The sequence below is a fragment of the Palaemon carinicauda genome, chromosome 1, assembly GCF_036898095.1.
Source record: "Palaemon carinicauda isolate YSFRI2023 chromosome 1, ASM3689809v2, whole genome shotgun sequence".
Classification (NCBI taxonomy): domain Eukaryota; kingdom Metazoa; phylum Arthropoda; class Malacostraca; order Decapoda; family Palaemonidae; genus Palaemon; species Palaemon carinicauda.
This window is the reverse complement of record NC_090725.1, coordinates 128,763,794-128,787,294: the sequence shown is the minus strand read 5'-3', so window position 1 is coordinate 128,787,294 and position 23,501 is coordinate 128,763,794. Positions and strand designations below refer to the sequence as shown.

The 23,501-nt window shown below is 45.3% G+C and overlaps 1 protein-coding gene across 1 annotated transcript in view; it reads left to right on the top strand.

Moving 5' to 3' along the window:
* Positions 1 to 23,501, top strand: part of Ubc4 (ubiquitin conjugating enzyme 4) — a 197,519-nt gene that overhangs the window by 115,558 nt on the left and 58,460 nt on the right. The window contains exon 2 of the mRNA XM_068384811.1: positions 4,909 to 5,061. Coding sequence (XP_068240912.1) covers positions 4,909 to 5,061 — 153 coding nt within the window. The remainder of the gene's footprint in view (positions 1 to 4,908; positions 5,062 to 23,501) is intronic.

Below are 23,501 nucleotides of genomic sequence, written 5' to 3'. Positions count from 1 at the left end.
TATACTTTTTTCCCATAGATCTGGGAGAAAGTTTGCCTTAGGCGATGTCTTCCTTCGGGAGGACTTCTCCCTCGTTCGCGAGAGAGAAATTATTAAACCTACGCTTTTCCCTCATGGAGAGGGGAGAAATCTTGCCTTTGGCAATCCTTCCTTCGGGAAGACTTTTCCCTCGTTGAGAGAGATGAGTTAATACACCTACGTTTTTTCCCATAGGGCAGGGAGAAAGCTTGATTTAGGCGATCTCCTTAGGGAGAACCTTCCTACCAATCACGAGAAGAAACTTGTAGGAGTTTACTGATCTACGCTCCTCCCTCTTACGCTTTTTGGTTCACCTCCAGGGGCGGAGCGAGAGCCTTTTATTAAGCGACATTCTCCTTCTGGAGAACAAATCTACCCTGCGGAGGAGTTATTTTCATCCCTGACGTCCTCCCCCTCATGCTGGTAGGAGACGTCTTTTTGATCCCACTGGTTCCCCTCACGTTGACCCCTCGGGGTCTCGTGACGATCACCCTTTCGCCGGGCGTGATCGTGACCCTTTAAACTTTCATCATGTTTATCCTGCGGGTTCTCATGACCTTAGGAGTCCTTCGGGCCTCTGTCGCGTTGGACTTTCGAGTTCATACGACTTGGAACCTTCGAGTTTCAGTTATGCGGAGTACTGTAGTCGGGCTCTTGTAACAATTAGCACAGTGTGTCCGTGCACGCGCGCAATTAGCGCTATGCACGCGATCATCGTCATTAAAAGTTTACTCTTATGACAGAGCCTTCCGACTCTCTTCAGCGGTCTTCGCCATTACCTCCAGACACTCCGACTTCTACCATTCTTCCCCTTTCGATAAGAAAGATACGAGGGGTAAGATATAAGGTTTGTCTGGTACTCGCGTCTCCACTTTTTCCTGTAATAACACGCGAGGAATTATCGCAGCCTGAGGGTTCCTCGTGAGTGCTGCCGTCGAGGGACTTAGAATCCTCCTATTTAAGGACTCTAAGAACTATGTGTTATATCTCATGCCTCAGCGATTTGCATCTGTCTCCTCGACCCTTTGACTCTCCAGCCTTAGACAGGCTATGTATTGACAGTCTGGGGTTTGAGTCCCGCCCAGGCTCGGTAGAGCCTTCAGTGCCTACAACCTTACCATCCTTGTAAGCTAAGGTTGGGAGGAGCCTATAGATTTATCTGCTGAGTCTTCAACAGCCACTGCCTGGCCTTCCCTGGTCTTAGCTGGGATGGAGAGGAGGCTTGGTCGTTGACCATATATGGTCAGTCTCTAGGACATTGTCCTAACGGCTAGTGCAATGTCACTGACCCTCGCCTCTGCCTTTCTTGAGCGACCTTTAAACCTGGTCTGTTCTGCGAGCTCAGAGACGTCAACCTTCTCCTCTGATCTTAGATCCCCTCACGGCGAGGCTCACACCAGACTAATCCTCGTACAGACACTCAACTCTTCCAGGCTCTTCTTAGTCACAGAAGCCTTGGCAAGGGAAGCGACTTCAATGTCCCTTCTGGCTTGACACGTGGTCTGATACAGTCGGCTACCTTGCGAGCCACGAGGACTTGTCAAACCAAAACTCTAGGCAGACCCTACAAGAAGTCCTAAGTGCTGGGGCTAAGACAATGGACTTCTTAACCGCTACAACAGCGACAATGTGAAGCAATTGGATCCTCAAAAGGAAGGAACAGTAGTTCCCAGACTTCCTTTTGTACCTCAGTGAGGAAAGCTTCTCTCAGTCTCGGCGATTTAGGGCTATCGCGCAGCCTTGAGTCTCATCTGTAGATGGAGAAGGGGTGTCCTCTCCGCCTCAGTAGACATCACCTTGGTTGTTTCGGTGTTGGAGTGATCTTGCCCCGCACTTGAGATTAGACCATCTCCTTGACACGTGTCTTACGTTCGCTGAAGGGTCTGCCCTACGTGCCCTTAAGGGCCTCAGACTTCTCTCTGAACCTTAAGACCGTCTTCCTCGTACCTCTGTCCTCCGCTAAAAGGGTCAGTGAGCTACATGGTCTGTCTTTCGTCACCCATTCTAAGAGATGGGGGGGGGGGGGGCGAGTGTCTCGCAACTTCGTTCTGGGCTTGGTGGCTAGACTCATAATCCTTCATCTACCAATGGGAGATTTCGAGAATTTCCACTCTCAATAGGTAACACAGGATGCAGTCCAGTCGTTACTATGCCCAGTCAGGGCGTCAAAGAAATATCTGAGGCGCACCAGACTTTTCAGACCACGTCTCCGTCATCTCTTCCTTGTACCAACAGGGTAAAAAAGAGAATGTCTCGCAACTCCATCTCTTTCTGACCAAAGAAAGTTATTGCGAGGTCTTTTCACTGAGACCCAGAGGAAGCACAACCCAGAGCCCATCAAGTTATGGGAGTGGCTGCCTCTCTGGCGTTTAAGAGAATTTTTCTCAGTCTCCCAAGTCTTAAGTGTTGGGGTCTGGAAACGCCAATCTACATTCTCTGCTCACTATTTGAGTGGCGTGGCACATAGGTCTCTAGACACCCTTTTTATAGGGCCTATTGTGACAGGTCAACAGATGCTGTTACTAACTTACGCCCTTTCAGGGGACAGTAACCATTGGTTGAGGATTCTGGGTTACACTAGGTTTTAAGGACATCCATCGATCTTCTTCGTCTCCTTCTCCCCCAAATCTGGGGATTCTAGCCTGTATCCAGTTTCAGCTGGACTCGCCAATGGAAATAAGGTATGATACTCATCTGATTCCTCTCACATAGTATAAGTTATACTCGTGGTCAAGAGGTTTCCCCTTGGCAAGGTCGGGGGAATCCTAAGTTTGAAGGGGTCCTAGTCGAATGTTCCTGACCCACTTCATCCTGAATCATTTGTGTCCATGAAGTTGCAAACCTTCAGTCGTACTGAGATTCTGGGGATCTACAAAGAAAGAAAATAAAGGAAGATTGTTGCTTCAAAAGAGTCTAGTGTGAGGACTATCTTCCCTAAAGATAGGGAACTCCTTGGCCACCCTGGCTTCAAGACTAAGTCTCCTATAGTAAAGAATGAGGGTTTGTATTTAGTGTAGGAACAAATGACAAACTTATAACAGAGTTTGTATTTTTCCTAACATACAAACCCGAACTCTTTACACAAATCTTCCCTCCATCACCGCCCCCCTAGGATAGTCCTAACTAGAATCCGATTGAAGGTAAACAGCAGCTACCGACCGGTGGTCCCCCACCACTGTCAGGTGGGTAATTACCTGTCCGGTCGTTAACGACCTTGTTAAGTTTTTTCTGCCGTATTTCCTAGCTCGCGCTAGAATATCTCCTATAGTAAAGAATTCGGGTTTGTATGTTAGGAAAAATACAAACTCTGTTATAAGTTTGTCATTTTTTCCTCCTCGACCATCAAAGGGTACAGGAGTATGCGGACAGCTGTCTTCAGACGCAGAAGATTGGATCTATCAAATAAAGACCTTATAGATCTTCTCAGATCATTTGAGATGATTTGGAAGCGTCAGCAAGATGCGCCAGCCTGAAATTTAGGGGTCGTTTCTGGAATTTCGCAGTAGTGACAGATCCGAGACTGTACACTTGGTTTCTTTTTTAAGGCCTAACTTTGGAGACTTTCTGAGTAAGTCTACCATAGTTGAAAGTCAGTGAAGTTCACTCTTTTAGCAAGAACATGGACTTCACAATGATTAAGCCATAGGCGCCTTGCAACCTGGATTCTTGGTCATTAACAAACGTCCTTCTCATCCATGGCGTAAATCTTTCGGGATCTCTATCCTCTCGAATTTGGTTTGTGAAGGGCTGCGAAGAGTTTTTTACCCTGTTAAAATGATGAAGTTTTATCGGGACAGGACCAAAGAAGTTAAAAGTCTATTCATGACTCTTTGGTGCACGGTCAAGAAGCCTGCGCTATCTATGTCTAAAACGCTCTATCTTCCCGTATAGACTTTAATTACAAAAGTTCTTTCACACTGTTGTGTGACAGATCATAAGATGTCGAAAGAGTAAAGACTCATGAAGTTAGAGCTGTAGGAGCTTCTGTAACTTTTAAACTAAACTGTTCTCTGCAAAGCATCGCGTATACAGCCTTGTGAAGGGGTAATCCTGTATTCGCCTTGCATTACTCAGACCGTATCCAGTCTCTTTATGAGGACGTCTACGTTTTGGGATCACTCGTAACAACGAGTGCAGTAGTAGGTGAGACATTCGCCACTACATTTCCCTAGATTTCTAGTACCCCTGTTCTTCTCTTGGAACTGTTATGTTTTTTATGATTGTACGTGTAGATTGGTCGACAATCTTCTGCAATCTTTGATCTAGTCAGGTGGTCATTTTGTTCCTAGAGAGTGCCCGGAACAAGGGTATTAGTTGAGATCCTGTCATGTTATAGGTTATTGAACCGTTTGACAGCTCCTAGAGATTGTCAGCTCCCTGGGTGGACCGCTGGATCTTCTAAGGATAGCAGACAAAATGAGGCAGAGCATTGCTGTCAGCTTCCTTATCAGGTGAGAACCTCTTAAGTTGTTTATGTAACGCTTAAGTGAATTTCTAATTATGTAGCTGTCTCTGACCCAACACCAAGGGTGTCAATCAGCCATTCTTATATAACCAGTGGGTAGGTTTTATATTTAAAAATATTATTTTCATAATAAAATAAATTTTTGAATATACTTACCCACTGGTTATATAAGTTAAAAACCCACCCTCCTCCCCTATAGAGAACATGGGGCATGGAAAATCTGAAGAAGTTGGGTATAGTTCTACCTGTAGTACCGCGAGGGCGCTAGTGTACAGCTGGCATATCTGCGATAGCCGCGCGAGATTTTGAATTTCCTGCCGGGGGGTCCAGGGACTTTAGCCATTCTTATATAACCAGCGGGTAAGTATATTCAAAAATTTATTTTATTATGAAAATAACATATTTTCTCTTGTCTATATTTTCAGGCTCAGAAGTGTGCAATCAATGTAGAATTAGTAGGAGATGATTACAGGGAATTGAAAGGGGAAATAGCTGGGCCTCCAGACACACCCTATGAAGGAGCAACATTTCACTTAGAGATTAAAGTACCTGAAACCTATCCATTTAATCCACCAAAGGTAAGCATTTCCTTGCATTTTGTGTTTTATGTAGTTGATATACCAGAAGATTATTTTCTTCCAAGCCTTTTTCTGGAATACAGTACCACCTACTGTGTGCCTTGAACAACACATTGTCCATTCACTTCCTTTGTGTACTTTTCACAATTAGCTGTTCAATTTCTTTAGTTTTACCTTTCCTTATCCAAATTTCACCTAAATTATAGGGGAATCTATTGGTGTGGAAATGGGTCTCTTAGTGACGTTGAACTCATCATCATTACCATTTTCTACTCCTATTGAAGCAAAGGGCCTCGATTAGATTTCGCTAGTCGTCTCTATCTAGAGCTTTTAATTCAATACTTCTCCATTCATCACCTCCTGCTTCACGCTGCATAATCCTAAGCTATATAGGCCTGGGTCTTCTAACTCTTCTTTTACCTGGTCAAGCCCAGTTAGATGTTTGGTGAAGTAATCTTTCTTGAGTGCGAAGAGCATGCCCAAACTATCTCCATACCCCTCACCATGATCTCATACACATATGGCACTCGAGTAATTTCTCATATAGTTTCATTTTTGGGCTCAAGCCATGTCGGCCTGATGGAAGGTTCCTAATACTGTAGTAACTTCCAAGGGATATATGAACTACAGTGATATTCCCAGAGAATTTACCTTTAGGTCTCCAGAATTCTAACTTCTGGCGCTAATATCCTTAAGATTCTCTTAAGGATATCGCATAAATCAAGGGACGTATATCTTGATACAACACATAGCGATCTTCACCCTGAATAGCGTTTACGCCTCGAGGGGGAAGAGTGGCAATTTTGGAAGGGGAGCCGTTATCAAGGTTACCCTATTTCCCATACTACTATTGAGTATCAAGATGGCGGTCATTCCTAATTTTGTAGCGAATTCGTACAGTGTTGTTCCTTGTTGATCTAACCTTTTCGATCGATTCTGCGAGGATTATTATGCAATCTTCAGCTTCTTTCGTCTTTGGAAAGTTGAGTATTGATTCTTTACAATGTACAGTATATTATTTTAGCTCCTGTTTCACAGTGAAATTAGAGTAATATATTGTGCCTTGGAGCTAGGCCTTTTACCAGAGGCGCCATGGGCGCTGTCGTTCGTTAGGCATGTGTTATTTAGTTAGTAGAACGACTTTCTCGGTTGAAATAGCATAATAAATTATGAAAGCTATTTAGACATAATTATACTTGTAAAGATATTTATGGTATGCATAATTTTCCTCTTCCTTTGTCGATCGTATTCGTTAGAGTTTCGGTGATTTAGGTAACCGAGCTCTCGTCTTGCCTAGGTTACCTAACCTAGGCGAGGTAGTATACTTTCAAACATTTCCCCATTTACCCTTGTGTATCGTTTTATTGATTCTAAAGGAGATAGTATATCTCCTAGAATTATATAATTAGATACTTGTCTCCTTAAAGAGTCATGGGTAATCCCTCTTTCCCTCTGAGTGCTGCAGGCGGCAACCCTGTCTGGTCTTGCCATAGAGTAGTTATTCCGGCTTGAATAGGCTAGGGTTTTTTCTGTCTCCCACCTTGCCGGCGAGTGTCCGGCTTTGGTTTTCGACAGAATCTCAGAGTATTCAGTCTTTTGCTGGTGGCAGGCCGGCAGGGTGAGCAGTCACTCCCCTGCCAGCTTAAAGCTGCTGGCATAGGAGGCTAAGCCTCCCTAAACCGCACCTGGGGTGGTGGTATGTTGCCACCACCTTCTCCCTGTGGTTTAGAAGACTAGCCCTATGCTGGCAGACTCTGGGCTGAAGAATAGATAATCTTCTACAGCCTAGGATGGCGCCGGCACTGAAATGATGTTTCTCTTTTGTTGAGAGGGGGCGGGAAACCTGCCGGCCCCTCCTAACACTATTTTGGCAGACCCTAGGTTGAAGGATAGACATTCTTCTGCCGCCTATGATGGGGCCGATACTGAAACAGAGTTTCTCCCTTAATTTAGGACTCTTTTTCCCTGCCCCTCTCTGTCCTTTTACTTTGACCGTCGTCCTGCAATCTCACCGCTTGCCGGAGGGTTGCGTGGCCAGCCGGGCTCCTACTTAAAGCTGTTGCCGGCTGTCGGCGGCCATGACGGTTGCTGGGGTAGAGTCCCTTCTGTCACCAAGGTTCTTCAGTCCTCCCTTGGACTGCTGGCCACAAGTCCTGTTGCCGGGGGGGGGGGGGGGGGACTAACCCGGCCGCCGACCGGGCCGGTGCCGACAGGTACTGACTCAGCTGGCGGCATGCCGACTGTACCAGTGCTGCCGGGTACTAGCCTGCCGGCCATATGCCGACTGGACTATGCAAGTCCTGTTGGCGGGGTATGCCGTCATCCGGGCCGGCGCCGACAGGTACTGACTCAGCCGGCGGCATGCCGACTGTACCAGTGCTGCCAGGTACTAGCCTGCCGGCCATATGCTGGCAACGGTACTTGTGATTGGATGGAAGCCTGAATGATGCATTCTCCCCTTTCATTTGAACCTTCTTTCTAGTGAAGGCAGTAAATTATATTTTTAAATATATAACTTCCCTGGTAGTTACATATATATAGCTTAATCCCGCCGATTCATCGGGCGTACAGCAGAAATTCAAATTTCGCAGCAATCACCGACAGGTGAGCAGGTGGTCATACCTGTGCGCCCTCTAACTAGGTAACTGGAACCAATCCCATAAGTCCACAGAAATTCCCTGCCGTCGTTTGAGCAACACGTCGGAAATTCGCTTTACTTTATTTGGGTTTGCTTTAACTACAAATTGGTGAAGTACCCATTGCTTTGTTTTTTTATGGCTTTCACTGATATTGGATTTTCCTTTCTTTTTCATACGAATAAGATAGTTTTTTGTTGGTCCAACTTGGACAGATTAATTTAACTTTATTTTCAATATGGCTCCTCTATTGTTAGATTTTGTGTGTAGGGCTGCAAGACCGGCTTCCAAAAGCTGCTCTTGATCCTCACACAGTATGTAAATTGCAGAGGGCATGTGTGTATTTTTTCTTCTGGAATACGATGGCTATGTTCGTAAGCTTGAAAGGGATAAGATCAAGGAATTTTTCCCCCTACTTTAAAAACTAACAAACAACTCTTAAAGACATGATGGTGGAAGGAAATCATTCCGTCACACTATGACGTCACAAATCTTGTGACGTTAACTCTTAGCAGAATGCCTTGAAGGAAATCATCCTGCCAGCGCTATGACGTCACAAGTCATGTGACGTAAACTACGTAGTATGACTTGCAAATATGTAAATTCTTCTTTTTCTTGCAAGAAATTTAAAGAAAATACTAATTTACTAAGCATAAATATTTTAATTTTTATAATTTATGGAAATATAAAGTAAATATTTGTCCTATTATTATACTTCTTTTAGTTAATCATCGATTTATTATAGAGATTTCACTAGTCGCAAACAGAGGAAGCTCGCAACAGCAGCATCATGCTGGATACACGCAAGCATGACGCTCCCTCGCAGCATGCTGGACGCGTGCAGGTCGCACGCAAGCATGACGCTCCCTCGCAGCATGCGGGACGCATGCAGGATGCAAGCAAGCATGACGCTTCCTCGCAGCAGGCTGGACGCATGCATGACGCTCCCTCGCAGCATGCTGGACGCATGCATGACGCTCCCTCGCAGCATGCGGGACGCATGCAGGACGCAAGCAAGCATGGCGCTTCCTCGCAGCAGGCTGGACGCATGCATCACGCTCCCTCGCAGCATGCTGGACGCATGCGAGACGCAAGCAGGTAAGACAAGGCGTGTATTTTCTTCCACTCGTTCTACATCGGAGATCGCTAACCCTTTAGAGGAGATCTCAGAGGAGGAAACGCAGAAAACTCTTCATGCAGAAGATCTTAAAAGATTACTTGCAGTTCTGGCGGACTTATATCTGGAGGACTTTTCAGCAGGCTTTACCTCGGAGCCCTCCCTCCCAGTTTTTGAAGGGTAGACCCCAGGAATCTTCCTCTTTCAAGGAAAAAGTGTTAGCCAGATCAGTCTAGAGGGCTTTTTCGACTCTGAACGATTGGATTCTCAAGAGAAGGAACAAGGAAGGACAACCTTTTCCTTCCCCCCTACGAGATTGGCTTCTAGATCCAGTGTGTGGTACGAAACTGGGGAGGTTCTCGGTTTGGAAGTTCCTGCCTCCTCCCAGGGAGACTTCTCCAAACTCGTTGACGCCTCGCGTAGTTCAGCCATGATTAAGGCTAAGGTGATGTGGTCCACGTCGGAGATGAATCACTTGGTGAAGGGCATCTTCAGAACAATCGAGGTCTTCAGCTTGATGGACTGGACTCTAGGAGTCCTCGCAGATGTCACAGACGATAAGAACGAGACGCAGATGCACCTTATTGCCTGTCTTGATAAAGCCGTGAGGGACGGGTCGGTCGAACTCACAGCCCTTTTTCACAGCATGTATTATTAAGAAAGAGCTATGCTGTTTTTTTCCTGTTGTCAGGATTGACTCGCTCAGAGAGCAGAGCTCTTGTATGCTCCCTTGACCAAATACCTCTTCCCTTCAGAGCTAGTGAAGGATTTATCGGCAGCTCTTGCGCACAAGCAACGCAAGATCTGATTACAAGGACTGCGAGGAAAGTTCTTCCGGCTAACTTTTTAGCCAGGAAGGAGAAGGAAGCTCCTCCCATGCGTCAGCCCTTTCGTGGGAGAGCCTTTCTAGAAGAGGACAGAGAATGGCTGCTGGAGGGTAACCTCGTAACCCCAAATAGCAACTGAAACCCAAAAAGGGAACTCAACCTCCAGACACAAGTATCCCACTACTGGCAGCAGCTCTTCAAGAGCAGGTAAACCAGATGCTGTCAAAAGCAGCAATAGAAGTGGTAGAAGACCCCTCGTCAGAGGGATTTTACAACAGACTTTTTCTGGTACCCAAGAACTCGGGGGATTGGAGCCCCTTTCTGGACGTAAGTCCACTGAACAAGTGCGTGAGCAAAGTCAAGTTTGCTGTGGAAATATCTGCGTCAGTCCTAGCAGACACCAGACTAGGTGACTGGATGGTGTCGATAGAAGGACGCGGTTTTTTCCTGTCTCAATTCACCTGAACTACAGGAAATATCTGAAATTTGTACATCACGCTACAACTTTTCAGTTCAGAGCACTTTGGTTTTGGACTAAGCACAGCCCCTTGCGTTTTCACACGAGGGATATAGAACGTGGCTCTCTGGTTACATCTGGAAGGGGTACGAATTTCGATGTACCTGAACGACTGGCTAATCAGAGCCAGGTTGTAGGAAAGTGTCTGGAGGATCTACAAGTGACTACTTCTACGTCCACTTGTCCACTTCAGTTCCATCTGTCTAGTTATTGGACAAGAGACCCAGACCTAGAGACATGGATTCCGATCCCTCTGGGAATCAGAAATCAGGGGAGTTGGTGGGACTAACAAGTTACTAGAAGGCTTCGAACTTCATCAGAAGAATCCCGACTTAGTGTTGTATTCAGACGCATCAGACGTGGGGTGGGATGCAACACTGGGGAAGGGCGAGATCTCGGGTCTATGGGAAGACCATCAGAAGAAATGGCACATAAACGTGAAGGAACTGGTGGCCATTCTTCTAGCGCTAATACACTTCCAGGAGGAGGTCCAAAACAAGTTAGTACAGATCAACGCGGACATCACAGCCTTGGCCTACATCAGAAAACAGGGAGGCACTCGTTTGGATTCCCTTTACGAGGCAGTAAGATCTGCTGTGGGCAAAAGCGAACAATATATCTCTGATAACCCGCTTCATAGAGGGAGAGAAGAATGTCAGAGCGGATCTTCTCAGCAGAGGAAGACAGGTTCTCACGACAGAATAGACCCTGCTTAATGAGGTGTGCAGCAGGCTTTGGAATCTGTGGGGAGAACCGTCAATAGACCTCTTTGCGACGCAGAGAACAAGAAGTTGCCTGTTTACTGCTTTCCAGTCCCAGACCAGGAAGCAGTGGCAGTGGACGCCTTCTTCATGGAGTGGGAAGGACTAGACACTTACGCCTTTCCCCCCATTCAGGATCCTAGACAGAGTCATGAAGAAGTTCAGGGAGTAGAACAACGCCCGCATGACCATGATAGCTCCGTTTTTTGGCCCATGAGACCCTGGATCATAGAAGTGATGGAGTGGCTAGTAGACACCACCAGGTCGTTATCCTGTCGGAACGATCTTCTCAGACAGGCACATATAGAGATACCTTCAAATCTCCTCGCTCTCATCTAACTGCCTTTCGACTATCGGAAAAACTGGCAAGAGCGAAGGGCTTTTCGAGGAAAGCTGCAAGAGCAATCGCGGGAGCGAGGAGAACGTCCACAATCAAGGTGTACCAATCTAGTGGGACGTGTTCATAGAATGGTGCAGAGTTAATAACATTTCCTCTTCCAATACCTCTCTAACTCAATTGGCAGATTTTCTGCTACATTTAACAACACAAAGAAACTAGCAGTATCAACCATCAAGGGATACCGCAGCATGCTAGCCTCCGTCTTCCTTCACAGACATATTGACGTGTCAGGAGACAAGGATCTCTAGGACCTTATAAGATCCTTTGAGACTGCTTAGAGGAAGGACAACCCAACCCCATCTTGGAATTTGGATGTCCTGATGTTTTTAACCTCGAGCAGGTTTGAACCTCTTGACAAGGCTCCATGGAAGGATCTTACTAAGAAGAGCCTACTCCTGGTTGCGTTGGTGAGAGCCAAGAGAATAGAATCGCAAGCCATTAGCAAAAAGATGGTCTTCAATGGAGAGAATGCAATCTGCTCTCTACGACAAGGTTTTCTCCCCAAGAACGAGAATCCTTCGCAACCATGGCCCAGATCCTTTACCATTCCAGGGTTATCTCATTTAGTAGGACGGGAAAAGGAGAGAGGCATTTGTCCAGTAAGAGCGCTAAAAATCTTATCTGCAGAGGACCAGAAACCTGAGAGGACAGGCAGATAACTTCTGGCGCTCGGTAAAGAAGCCTTTGCTACCTTTATCAATGAGTGCACTGGCATTCTTTATCAAGGATTTAATAAGGGAAGCTCACCAGAGTTTTGACGAGAAAAGCTTCCCATTCCTCAGAGTCAAAGCTCACGAAGTAAAAGCTGTGGCAACTTCGATGGCTTATAGACACAACAAGTCTATAAAAACGATTTTGGAAGCGACATTCTGGCGAAGCAAATCAATCTTCGCAGATTGTTACCTAAATAGGTACAGACCCAATATGAGGATTGTTGTTCCCTGGGTCTGTACGTTGCATCTGGCGCCATACTTGGAGAAGGTACTACTGCCTCTAACCTATAACCTTGTTTATACCCTTACCTTTTCTTGAACTTGTTCTCATAGGTCATCTGTGAAGGTTGCTGCAACCTTCCATGGCCTGGGATGCAAGTCTAAGTTAGGTTTTATGGAATGTATTTTTTAGTGTGTTAATGGGTCAGGTGTTCAGATCATTGTACATGGCTATGCCAGGATGGCAATGTTGGTGGTCTAGTCATGTTAAGGTCAAAGACTGTGTGACAGCCCCACAGAGACTTTCTACAGCCCCCTGGGTGGATCGCAGGGTCTCTCAAGGAATGCAGGCAAATGAGGCTTAAAAACCTATGAAGCCATCTTCCTTATCAGGTATGCCAAGTTAGCAAGGATGGTGGTCTAGTCATGTTAAGGTCGACGACCGTGTGACAGCCCCACAGAGACTTTTTACAGCCCCCTGGGTGGATCGCTGGGTCTCTCAAGGAATGCACGCAAATGAGGCAAGAAAACTATAAAGCCAGCTTCCTTATCAGGTAGGAACCAGATTATTGATACAGCTAATTTGTAGCTATTAGTGATTCCACGAATTCCCGACGGGGTTGCGGTTTTCTAACCCACCACCAATGGTGTCAATCAGCTATATATATGTAACTACCAGGGAAGTTACATATTTAAAAATGGTATTTTTATTTTAGAATAAATTTTTAAATATACTTACCTAGTAGTTACATATATAAAAGGTCCCTCCCTCCTCCCCTCTGAAAACAGGGGCATGGAATTTCTGAGGACATGGGAATGGTTCCAGTTACCTAGTTAAGGGCACACAGGTATGACCACCTGCTCACCTGTCGGTGATTACCGTGAAATTTGAATTTCTGCCGTGCGGGCGATGAATCGGCAGGATTAAGCTATATATATATGTAACTACCAGGTAAGTATATTTAGAAATTTATTTTAAAATAAAAATACCATATTTACATCCTTATTTGTAAACATACACAGTAATAAGGCAGTCCTTCACTCCATACTTTCTCTCTCTCTATCAGCTAGTATGCCGGTCGGACTGTGCCGGCAGGGACTAGCTATGCCGGCTATATGCCGGATGAATTACAGTATATGATTATACAGTAGTCAGTATATTTGCAGTATAGTATATACTGCAGATAAAAAACTATTGTATATATTATACTAGTAGTTATTTTCCAACATATCTTGGGTATCCTTGCCCAGGCATTTGCTGAGACCAATCCTATATTGAAAGAATAGAATTTCTTCAATACACTGATTAGAAATCAGTTTACATTTTACCTTACAATATTAAATAATTTAGAAGGGCCAGTGGTAGTACACTTTCTATCCTTAAAGGTTAGAACCCTTATCTTTGAGCTTCCCTGATCAGGAAACTTTATGGTTTTAATATTGGAAGGGAAGGTCACAGCAATTGGCTGGGTAGGATACGCAAATATGTCTCTTCTAATTTCTAATCCAGTCGGCAACATGCCGGCTGGACCGTGCCGCCAGTTGCTAGCCATGCCGGCAGCACACTGGCTGAACTACAGTATATGATTATACAGTAGCCAGTATTTTGCAATATAGTATATACTGCAAACAGAAAACTATAGTATTATTATACAGTAGTTAATTTCTAACATATCTGAGGTACCCTTGTGCAGGCTTCTGCTGAGACCAAACCTATATTGAAAGAATAGAATTCCTTCAATACTCTGATTGGAAATCAGTTACCCTTACCCCACAGTATTAAATAATTAAAAGGGTCAGTGGCAGTGTACACCTTTTCTATCCCTAGGGGTTAGAACCCTTTTTATTCGAGTTGCCTTGATAAAGGAAACCTTTTATATTTAATACTGGTAGAAGGTTACAGCAATTGCTTGCAAGAGATATACAAGTATGTGTCTCTCACTATTCCTTTCTAGCTTACTATCCTAAGCTATAATAATTAGAAGATGACTATTACATATTGCTTATCAGGTGAGATAAACAATTGTATAATCATTCTGCTTTCCTTTCTTTACAGGAGGAACCCCAGATGAAATGTGATACAGTCTTCTGCAATCTTAGAGTAAGTACTTTTACGGTCATAATGTATGCAGGTCTCATGCCCCCTGCAATATTATTACCGAATCCCTGCAATATTGGGACCCCCAAGTTTGCAATATCTGTCGGACATTAGTGTTAGAAGGTTTTGATGATCCTAAGTCAAGGGAGTCTAGGGTTGCGGCACGTAAGAAACTACGCAAATGGGTAAGAGGGTTCCAGAAGATCTCTCCGGGACTATACCTACCTAACGATAGGATGCGTAGCTTACTGTTCCCGAAAGCAAGTAGTGAAATAGTGGTGCCCCAGGCACGATTCGCACCTCCCTGCATCCAGATTCCCATCGGGATGGAGGGCAGGAAGGCACCCCTGGAAGAAGAGGAAGATGTCGTGTCGGAATTGCTTCCGTCTGTGCCGGCTCTGGAGCAGTTAACCTCGACGTCTTCACCTTCTACCCCTCTATTAGACAAAATGGACCAGTTACTGGCCCATCTTATGGGTCTAATGGAAAACTTTCGCAAACAAGGCGAAACAAAGGAAGCGAAACTCAAGATAGAGCTCCGTGAAGCTAAACTCATCGTCTCCCGAGGGTCATTCAAGCGACCCTGAGACCTCCCGACATGCTCCAAAACCAATCCCTGGAGGTACGCGGAGCTTATGCCGATGTTAGATGACAAACTCTACATCTCAGAGAAGATGGGAGCTGTTTCTTTAGACGAAATCCAGTTTTGGCCAAGCTTTAACGCTTTCCCTGATTGCTTCATTCAACTGAAGCATGAACCAACGTCAGAAAAAGAAGCGGAACTGAAGGAAGTCATGGTTCTCGACGATGATAAGGCACAGGCTATCTTGTCAAGTAGCCTTAGAAAGGTGGGTTACTCGGTGTCGAAAGTGTTCGCACTGAGTAAGAGACACCCTACCTTTCTTGCTCCTGCTTCAATAGCATTCCCCTTTATGTGGAAGGCATTTAAATCTGTTGCCAAGGCAGTGGAGGCAGGCAAACCATGAACTGCACTTGAGGAGTGCAAGCCTCTGTCACTAGCCTTGCCCATGCAGAAGGATTGGAAGGAAGTCCACTTAACCTTTTCAGTAGGGAAACTAGACGCGGACATCGCTGGACGACAGTTTAGCGAAAATCTCCCTAAACTTTCTGATTTTAAATATAAAACTTACACCAGCGCCCTCGCGGTACCACAGGTAGAACTATACCCACAAGCCTCAGATCTTCTTCTGCCCGTCATAGCTGGCTGTCATATGGAAATTCACTCTCGCTTTTTGGCTCTGTTTGGACGTTATTTGGTGATGTACAACGTTTTTTTGAGTTTGGGCTATCGTTTAATTGTTTTCTGTTTCATTTAATCTTGAAATCTTTTGGTTCGCGGTTATATTTATTAATTTAACCTTTGTTTTTTGTTGTCGGTCTTTTTCTTAACCTTTTGATATGGCCGACCCCTCCCCTGTTATTCGTAAGTGTGTTAGTGAAGGGTGTCGTACTCGACTCCCTAAGGGTTCTATAGATCCACACAATATTTGTATTAAATGTAGGGAAAACCATGTTCTTTTGGAGATCGATGTAATGAATGTTTTTCATTAACGGAAAGTGAATGGGTAACATACGAACGTTATGTTAGGAGATTAGAGAGGGACAGGGTTAGGCGTAGTTCTTCACGATCTGTTGAGTTAGCCTTACCTAATGTAAATTATCCTATTCCTTCCTCCGTAGTGGTAGATCAACAACCGAAGGAACCTTCTTTAAAAGATATGTTTACCGCTATTCAGGCTCTAGGTGAAAAAGTTGAGTCGTTAGCGGCGGATAGAAATAAAATATTTTCTGAAATCAAGTTACTGAAAAATCGTGACTCTGACGGAAATGTGGAAAGTGTTTTGAATGTGTTCAGTGTTGTGGAGGGTGCGTCTGCACGATCTTGTCGTTCGCCCAGCCTACGACCTCTTTCGAGCTCTCGAACCCATGGGAGAAGCAATGTGGGATGGCAAAAGGGAACGAAAAGCTTCATCAATCGTGCAGACGTCCCCTCGAACCTTCCTGCTGCCGTAGCACAGGTCGTTCACCCTCATCGTAGGAAAGATGAGGTTGGTACGTTATCGCCGTCCTCCGATGAAGGTTCGGGTAGTGAAATCTGGCGTCACGCGTCTAGACCGCTCAAAAGATCGCACGCGGTTGTTCAGCGTCCAGAATCTCCTGCATGTCCAGGCTGTAGTACGTGGGATACTCCTGAGTGTTTCCGTTCTCTTGACGCTTGCACGCCTGCAAAACGCTCGGACCACGATGTTCGTGTAGATAGATTACAGTCCGATTCGGAGTTTGTGTCTGTTGCCGAGGTTATTATTCATGCTCCACTACTTCCTTCAGACTGGCTTTCATCACCCGAAAAGCGTGGTGATAGTGATATTGATATCCCTTTAGAGAAGGAGTCGAATGTGTTACGGACTAACGATCCTAAGTGGTCTATGCTTTTGGACATAAAACAACAGCTTTCGTCATTCATGCAGTCTTATCAACCGGCTGTTGGCAGTGTGATTGGGCGTCAGACGTCAGACCAGTTGTCGCACAGGCGGTCTGTGGTCTCTAGTGCTGACGTGTTATCGCACAGGCAGTCTCCCATTCTCAGTGCTCAACAGCAGGTTGATATCGAAGAGTCACGTCAGAGAGTTGTTGCCAAACAAATATCGACTTCCGAACGTGATGAGGAACGCCGGCGTCGGCAAATGGACGCAAGGCGTTACCGTGACGACTCAGCAGTCAACTCTTGACGCTATGAAGTGTCAGCGTCAACAGCAAGTGGACTCTTGGCGTCCACGGGACGACCATCACCAGTCTACTCATGACGGCACAGAGCGTCGGCGTCAACAGCAAGCGGACGCTAGGCGTCCACGCGGCGACATTCGGCAGTTGACTCCTGACACCAAGCGTCGTTCCTTTCAACAGCAAGCGGACGCTAAGCGTCCACGTGATGACACACGGCAGTTAACCATTAACGTCGAGCGTCAACCCATTCATGGCGTCACACACCAGTCAACCTCTACCTCTCCTCTTCAGTTGGATACAATTATTGATCATGGCAAGCGGTCTCATTCAGACTTTGATCCTTCGGTTCAGGTTGCAGCAGTTGCTGCACTGCCAGAATATGAACTTGAAGAGATTTCTGACTTGGACGAACCTTTAGAGGCAGTTTCTAAGAATGAAGAAGACAAACATTATCAACATGCTGTTAATCTTAGGAAATTCATGCTAATTCACAGACATTTTTCCTGAACATTTTACCCCTGTGGCCTCTCGTTCTCCTCCATCGGAATTTATCTTAGGGAAAGCAACTAAAGTGCCGGTTTATTTTAATATGGTACTTTCACGTTCTTCTAAACAAGCCTTGAAGTTAATGGGTTCCTAGATGGACTCAAAGAGAACTATTGGCAAAACGGCCTTTGCTTTTCCTCCCTCAAGATTGGCCTCTAAATCCAGTGTTTGGTACGAGACTGGTGAAGTGCTGGGCTTGGGATTTCCTTCTTCTGCCCAGGGAGATTTCTCGAGTTTGGTGGATTCTTCTTGTTGTCTGGCCTTAAGGAAAATAAAGGTATGGTGGTCAATGGCAGAGTTTGACCATTTACTTAAGGGTTTGTTCAGTGCCTTTGAGGTGCTAAATTATCTAGACTGGTCTTTGGGAGCCTTAAGCAAGAGGGTCTCCGAAATGAAGGGCACGGACACTAGTGGCCTTGTTCATTTGATGTCCTGCTTGGACAAAGGTGTGAGGGATGGGTCTAACGAGTTAGCTGCCCTATTCACAGCTGGAATAATTAAGAAGAGGGCCACTATGTGTTCCTTTCTCTCGGCAGGAGTTTCGCCTTACCAGAAATCGGAGCTACTATTCGCTCCTTTGTCAGCTACTTTATTTCCACAAGAGTTGGTAGGGGAGGTTGCCGCTGCTCTCACCCAGAAGGCCACGTATGATTTGGTGGCCAATACGGCCAGGAAAGTTTTACCTTCTACTTTTTCATCTCGTAAACCTAAGGAAAGCTCTACTGGTGTATGACCTTCTCAGTCCTTTCGTGGTAAATCTTCCGGAAGGGGTTCTTTCAAACCAGACGGGAGAAAACCTAGTAGCAGAGGAACCAAGACCGGCCGAGGCAGAGTCTGACTGCCCTATCCTTCAGACAGCAGTAGGTGCCAGGCTGAATTACTTCTGGAAGGCCTGGGAGAGGAATGGAGTGGACCCCTGGTCCATCCAAGTGTTAAAGGAGGGTTACAAGATCCCATTCCTATCAATTCCTCCATTAGTCACAGATCCGGTGGATCTTTCGCCCAAATACAGGGAGGGTCCGAAGAAGCAAGCCATGAGGCTTCAGATGTCTCTATTATTAGAAAAACGAGCAATAGAGGAAGTGCAAGATGCAACATCTCCGGGGTTTTACAACCGACTTTTCTTAGTTCCCAAGAGTTCGGGGGAGTGGAGACCGGTTCTGGACGTAAGTGTTCTAAATGGTTACGTCCAGAACACGACGTTTACGATGGAGACTCAGAAGACGGTTCTTGCGGCGGTTTGGGGGGGGGGGGGGGGCGATTGGATGGTCTCAATAGACCTCCAAGATGCCTATTTCCATATTCCAATACATCCCAGCTGCAGGCGTTATCTGAGATTCATGGACGGAAACAAGGTCTTCCAATTCAGAGCCCTTTGTTTCGGGCTCAGCAAGGCTCCTCTATTATTCACCAAGATCATGCTGAATGTAGCAAGCATGCTGCATTCGAGGGGAATCAGGGCCTCCCTGTACGTGGACGATTGGCTGATAAGAGTCTCCTCAGCCGATTGCTGTTTGAAGGACCTAAGAATGACACTGGAATTAACCAAGGAACTGGGGTTCCTGGTGAGTTAGAAAAAATCGTAACTAACTCCATCCCAGGAGATTCTTTATTTGGGGATGGAGATTCACAGTCGGAGTTTTCGGGCTTTTCCGTCGCCTGTGAGGATACAGTCAGCTTTCCAAAAAATCCAAGCTTTTCTGAAGAAGGAACTCAGTTCCGTAAGGGAATGGATGAGCCTTCTGGGGACACTCTCATCATTAGAGAAGTTCGTGACTCTGGTGAGGTTGCATTTACGGGGCGCCCCTTCAGTTTCATCTCAATCGGCATTGGAAAAAAGGGGACAGTCTCGACAGGGAAAGCGTTCCCATCACGGACTCCATCAAGTCTCATCTTCAGTGGTGGAACAACGAGCACAGACTGAAGGAAGGCTTGTCGTTACATCAGATGAGCCCAAACCTCGTGTTGTGTTCCGACACTTCAAACTCAGGGTGGGGGGCAACACTGGGGAAGAAGGAGCTCTCGTGAGCGTGGACAGTGGAGCAAACAGTTCTCCACATAAACCAAAAGGAGCTTTTGGCAATACATCTGGCCCTCAAAGGCTTCGAAAAGCATATCAGGGGCAAAGTAGTCCAAATCAATGCGGACAGCACTACAGCTCTGGCCTATATAACAAAGCAAGGCGGGACCCACTCATGGATATTGTATGAGATAGCAAGACCTCTTCTCATGTGGGCAGAGGAAAGGAAAGTGACACTTTTGACTCTATTTATTCGGGGAGTCAACAATGTGAGTGCAGACAGACTCAGCAGGAGGGGTCAGATTCTCCCCACAGAATGGATTTTACACCGAGACGTCTGCAAAAGTGTGTGGCGTTTATGGGGTCGTCCTCTCGTGGATCTCTTTGCAACCGCAAAGACAAAGAGACTGGAGTGTTACTGCTCACCAGTACCGGATCCCGAAGCCATACACATAGACACCTTTCTAATGAATTGGTCGCACATGGAGGTTTATGCTTTCCCCCCATTCAAGATTCTCTACAAAGTGATACAGAAGTTCGTATCCCACGAAGAAACCAGGATGACACTGATAGCTCCATTCTGGCCGTCAAGGAGCTGGTTTCCAGAGGTACTGGAATGGATGGTAGATTTCCCGAGAAGCCTTCCCTTAAGACCAGATCTTCTCAGACAACCTCCCTTGGCTCGAAACCACCTAAACCTCCGAGCTCTACGTCTGACTGCCTTCAGACTATCGAAAAACTCGTTAGAGCTAGAGGATTTTCGAAGAAGGCAGCCAAGGCTATTGCGAGAGCAAGGAGGTCTTCCACCATCAAGGTGTATCAGTCCAAGTGGGAGTTGTTCAGAGAGTGGTGTAGGGCTAACGCGATTTCTTCATCCAGTACCTCTCTAACCCAGATAGCGGATTTCTTCCTAGACTTTAGAAATAAACATAACTTCTCGTCCTCTACAATTAAAGGTTACAGAAGTATGTTGGCGATGGTTTTTAGGCACAGGAACTTAGACCTCTCCAATAATAAGGATCTGCAGGACTTGCTTAAGTCTTTTGATACCACCAAGAAAAGATAATCAGCGCCTCTTGCCTGAAATTTGTATGTGGTGCTTAAATTTCTCATGAGTGACAGGTTTGAGCCTTTGCACTCTGCTTCTTTTAAGGATTTTACCTTGAAAACTTTGTTTCTGGTTAGCCTTGCTACTGCTAAAAGAGTAAGTGAAGTACACGCTTTAAGCAGGAACATTGGTTTTCGGGATGGAAAAGCCATTTGTTCCTTACAACTGGGGTTTTTGGCCAAGAATGAGAATCCTACCCGGCCATGGCCCAAATCCTTCGAGATCCCTAACCTTTATGATGTGGTGGGAGATGAGTTGGAGAAGGTGCTCTGTCCAGTAAGAGCATTACGGCGATATGAGGACAGAACGAAGAATCTGAGAGGCGGCTCAGATGCTCTGTGGTGTGCAGTCCAAAAACCCTCACTACCCATGTCAAAGAATGCCTTATCATTTTTCATTAGACTGTTAATTCGAGAAGCTCATGCCCAGTGTGATGAGGCGTACCAGAGGCTTCTCAAAGTAAAGACACATGAAGTCAGAGCAGTAGCGACTTCAGTGGCTTTCAAACAGAATCGTTCTCTGCAAAGTTTGATGGATACGACCTTTTGGAGGAGTAAGTCAGTATTTGCATCTCATTATTTGAAACATGTTCAGACTCTTTATGAGGACTGTTATACGTTGGGTCCATTCGTAGCAGCGAATGCGATAGTAGGTGAGTGATCTACCACTAAGTTCCCTTTTCCTAATACCCCTTTTCTATCTCTTAGAACTCGTAAAGTTATGGTTGTTTGTGGAGACTGGTCGTCAGTCTTCCACAATCTTTTGTTTGGTCAGGTGGTCAATTTGTTCCTAGAGTGCGCCCGGAACAAGGGTATTAGTTGAGGTCCTGTCATGTTATAGGTGGTTGTACCGTTTGACAGCTCCTAGGGATCATCAGCCCCCTGAGTGGATCACTGGATCTCCTAAGGATAGCGAACGAAATGAGGCAGAGTATCATTGCTGTCAGCTTCCTTATCAGGTGAGAACCTCTTAAGTTTTTTATGTAATGCTTAAATGAATTTCCAAATATGTAACTCTCTCTGACCCGCCACCAGGGTGTCAATCAGCCATTCTTATATAACCAGCTGGTAAGTTTTATATTTAAAAATGATATTTTCATAATAAAATAAATTTTTTATTATACTTACCCGCTGGTTATATAAGTTAAAAACCTGCCCTCCTCCCCTCTAGAGACTATGAGGCATGGAAGATCTGAGGCTTGTGGGTATAGTTCTACTTGTGGTACCGTGAGGGCGCTGGTGTACACCTGGCATATCTACAATAGCGGCGTGAGATTTTGAAGTTTCTGCCAGGTGTCAGGAGACTTTAGCCATTCTTATATAACCAGCGGGTAAGTATATTCAAAAATTTATTTTATTATGAAAATATCATGTTTCTTTTGTGCAAGGAACAAGAGACAAAAGAGAGACTTGCGACTTCCTTATCCCCACAAAACTGCATAGAGATGTGTTCAGCCCATCGAAGTACCCCAGACATGCTCATGGTCTTGGACAAAATGCATATGGCCACCTTAGTAAAAGACCTATATGCCTTTATGAAGGCTAGGAGAGCCTGTAGGGAGTTCGTGTTTGCTGCTGCAAGAGTGAAACATGAACCCAGGAAGCTGATATCTTCCAACATCTGGGGTAAAGACCTCTTTCCAAACGAGGTAGTTAAAGAGGTAATCGAGAAAGCCACCACGGAGAATAGGAACCTTCTCCTGAAGTGGGGCATCTTTTCAAAGAGGAAGTCTTCCCCATATGTGGGTCTCCAACCTAAAAGGAAGACGAAAAAGTCTAGACTTTTTCCTCGGTCTGTTCAACAACATCCCACAGTTTCTATGACCGCGGTGCCCCAGGCAGGCGGTCGAGGAGGTAAACCTTCTGATCAGTCGAAGCAAAGAGTCGCTTCTGGTAGGAGGGAGGCTCCAATAGGATCGTTGGACCTTCGATCCTTGGGCCCAAGGCCTAATCAAGATTGGACTGGGATTGAAACTAGACATGCCTCCACCATCATTTCCTCAACTCTTCCAACACTCCAACCCCGTATTAGAAGAGTATACCCTATAGCACTAGAGCATACAGTGAACCCTCGCTACTTCGCGGTTCGACAATCGCGGATTCACCACTTCGCGGGGTTTTCCCATAACCCATATATATATACATATCGCGGATTTTCCGGAAAATTCGAAAATACCGCGAAATCTGAAGACAACCAAATACGATATTTTGTTACCTGTAATTCCATTAATACTGTAATTAGTAATATCTGTTCTTACTGATTGTTCATTGCATTACATATGATATATAATTCAGCACAGAAAGAAATAAAACACGAAAAGAGAATGTGATCATACGATAATTCAGTACTGTATACAGTACGTAGTAAAATTAAATCGAACATGAAACGCAAATCAGATGCAGTCATACCATATTAGAATGGTGTACTGTAATGGATGTGCTTCTTTTCCATGAATCTTTTGTATGTATACGTACGTAGTACTGCATCCAATAATATTCTTTGTTGCAAAAATCACATTTCGAATAAGCGTACGAGAGAGAGAGAGAGAGAGAGAGAGAGAGAGAGAGAGAGAGAGAGAGAGAGAGAGAGAGAGAGAGAGAGAGAGAGGCGTAAAATAGCGTACGTAAAGCTGTATTATTATTATTGTTATTAGTATTATTATTGTTGTCGTTGTTAATAAAATTATTATTGTTATTATTATTATCATTATTATTATTATTATTATTACTGTAC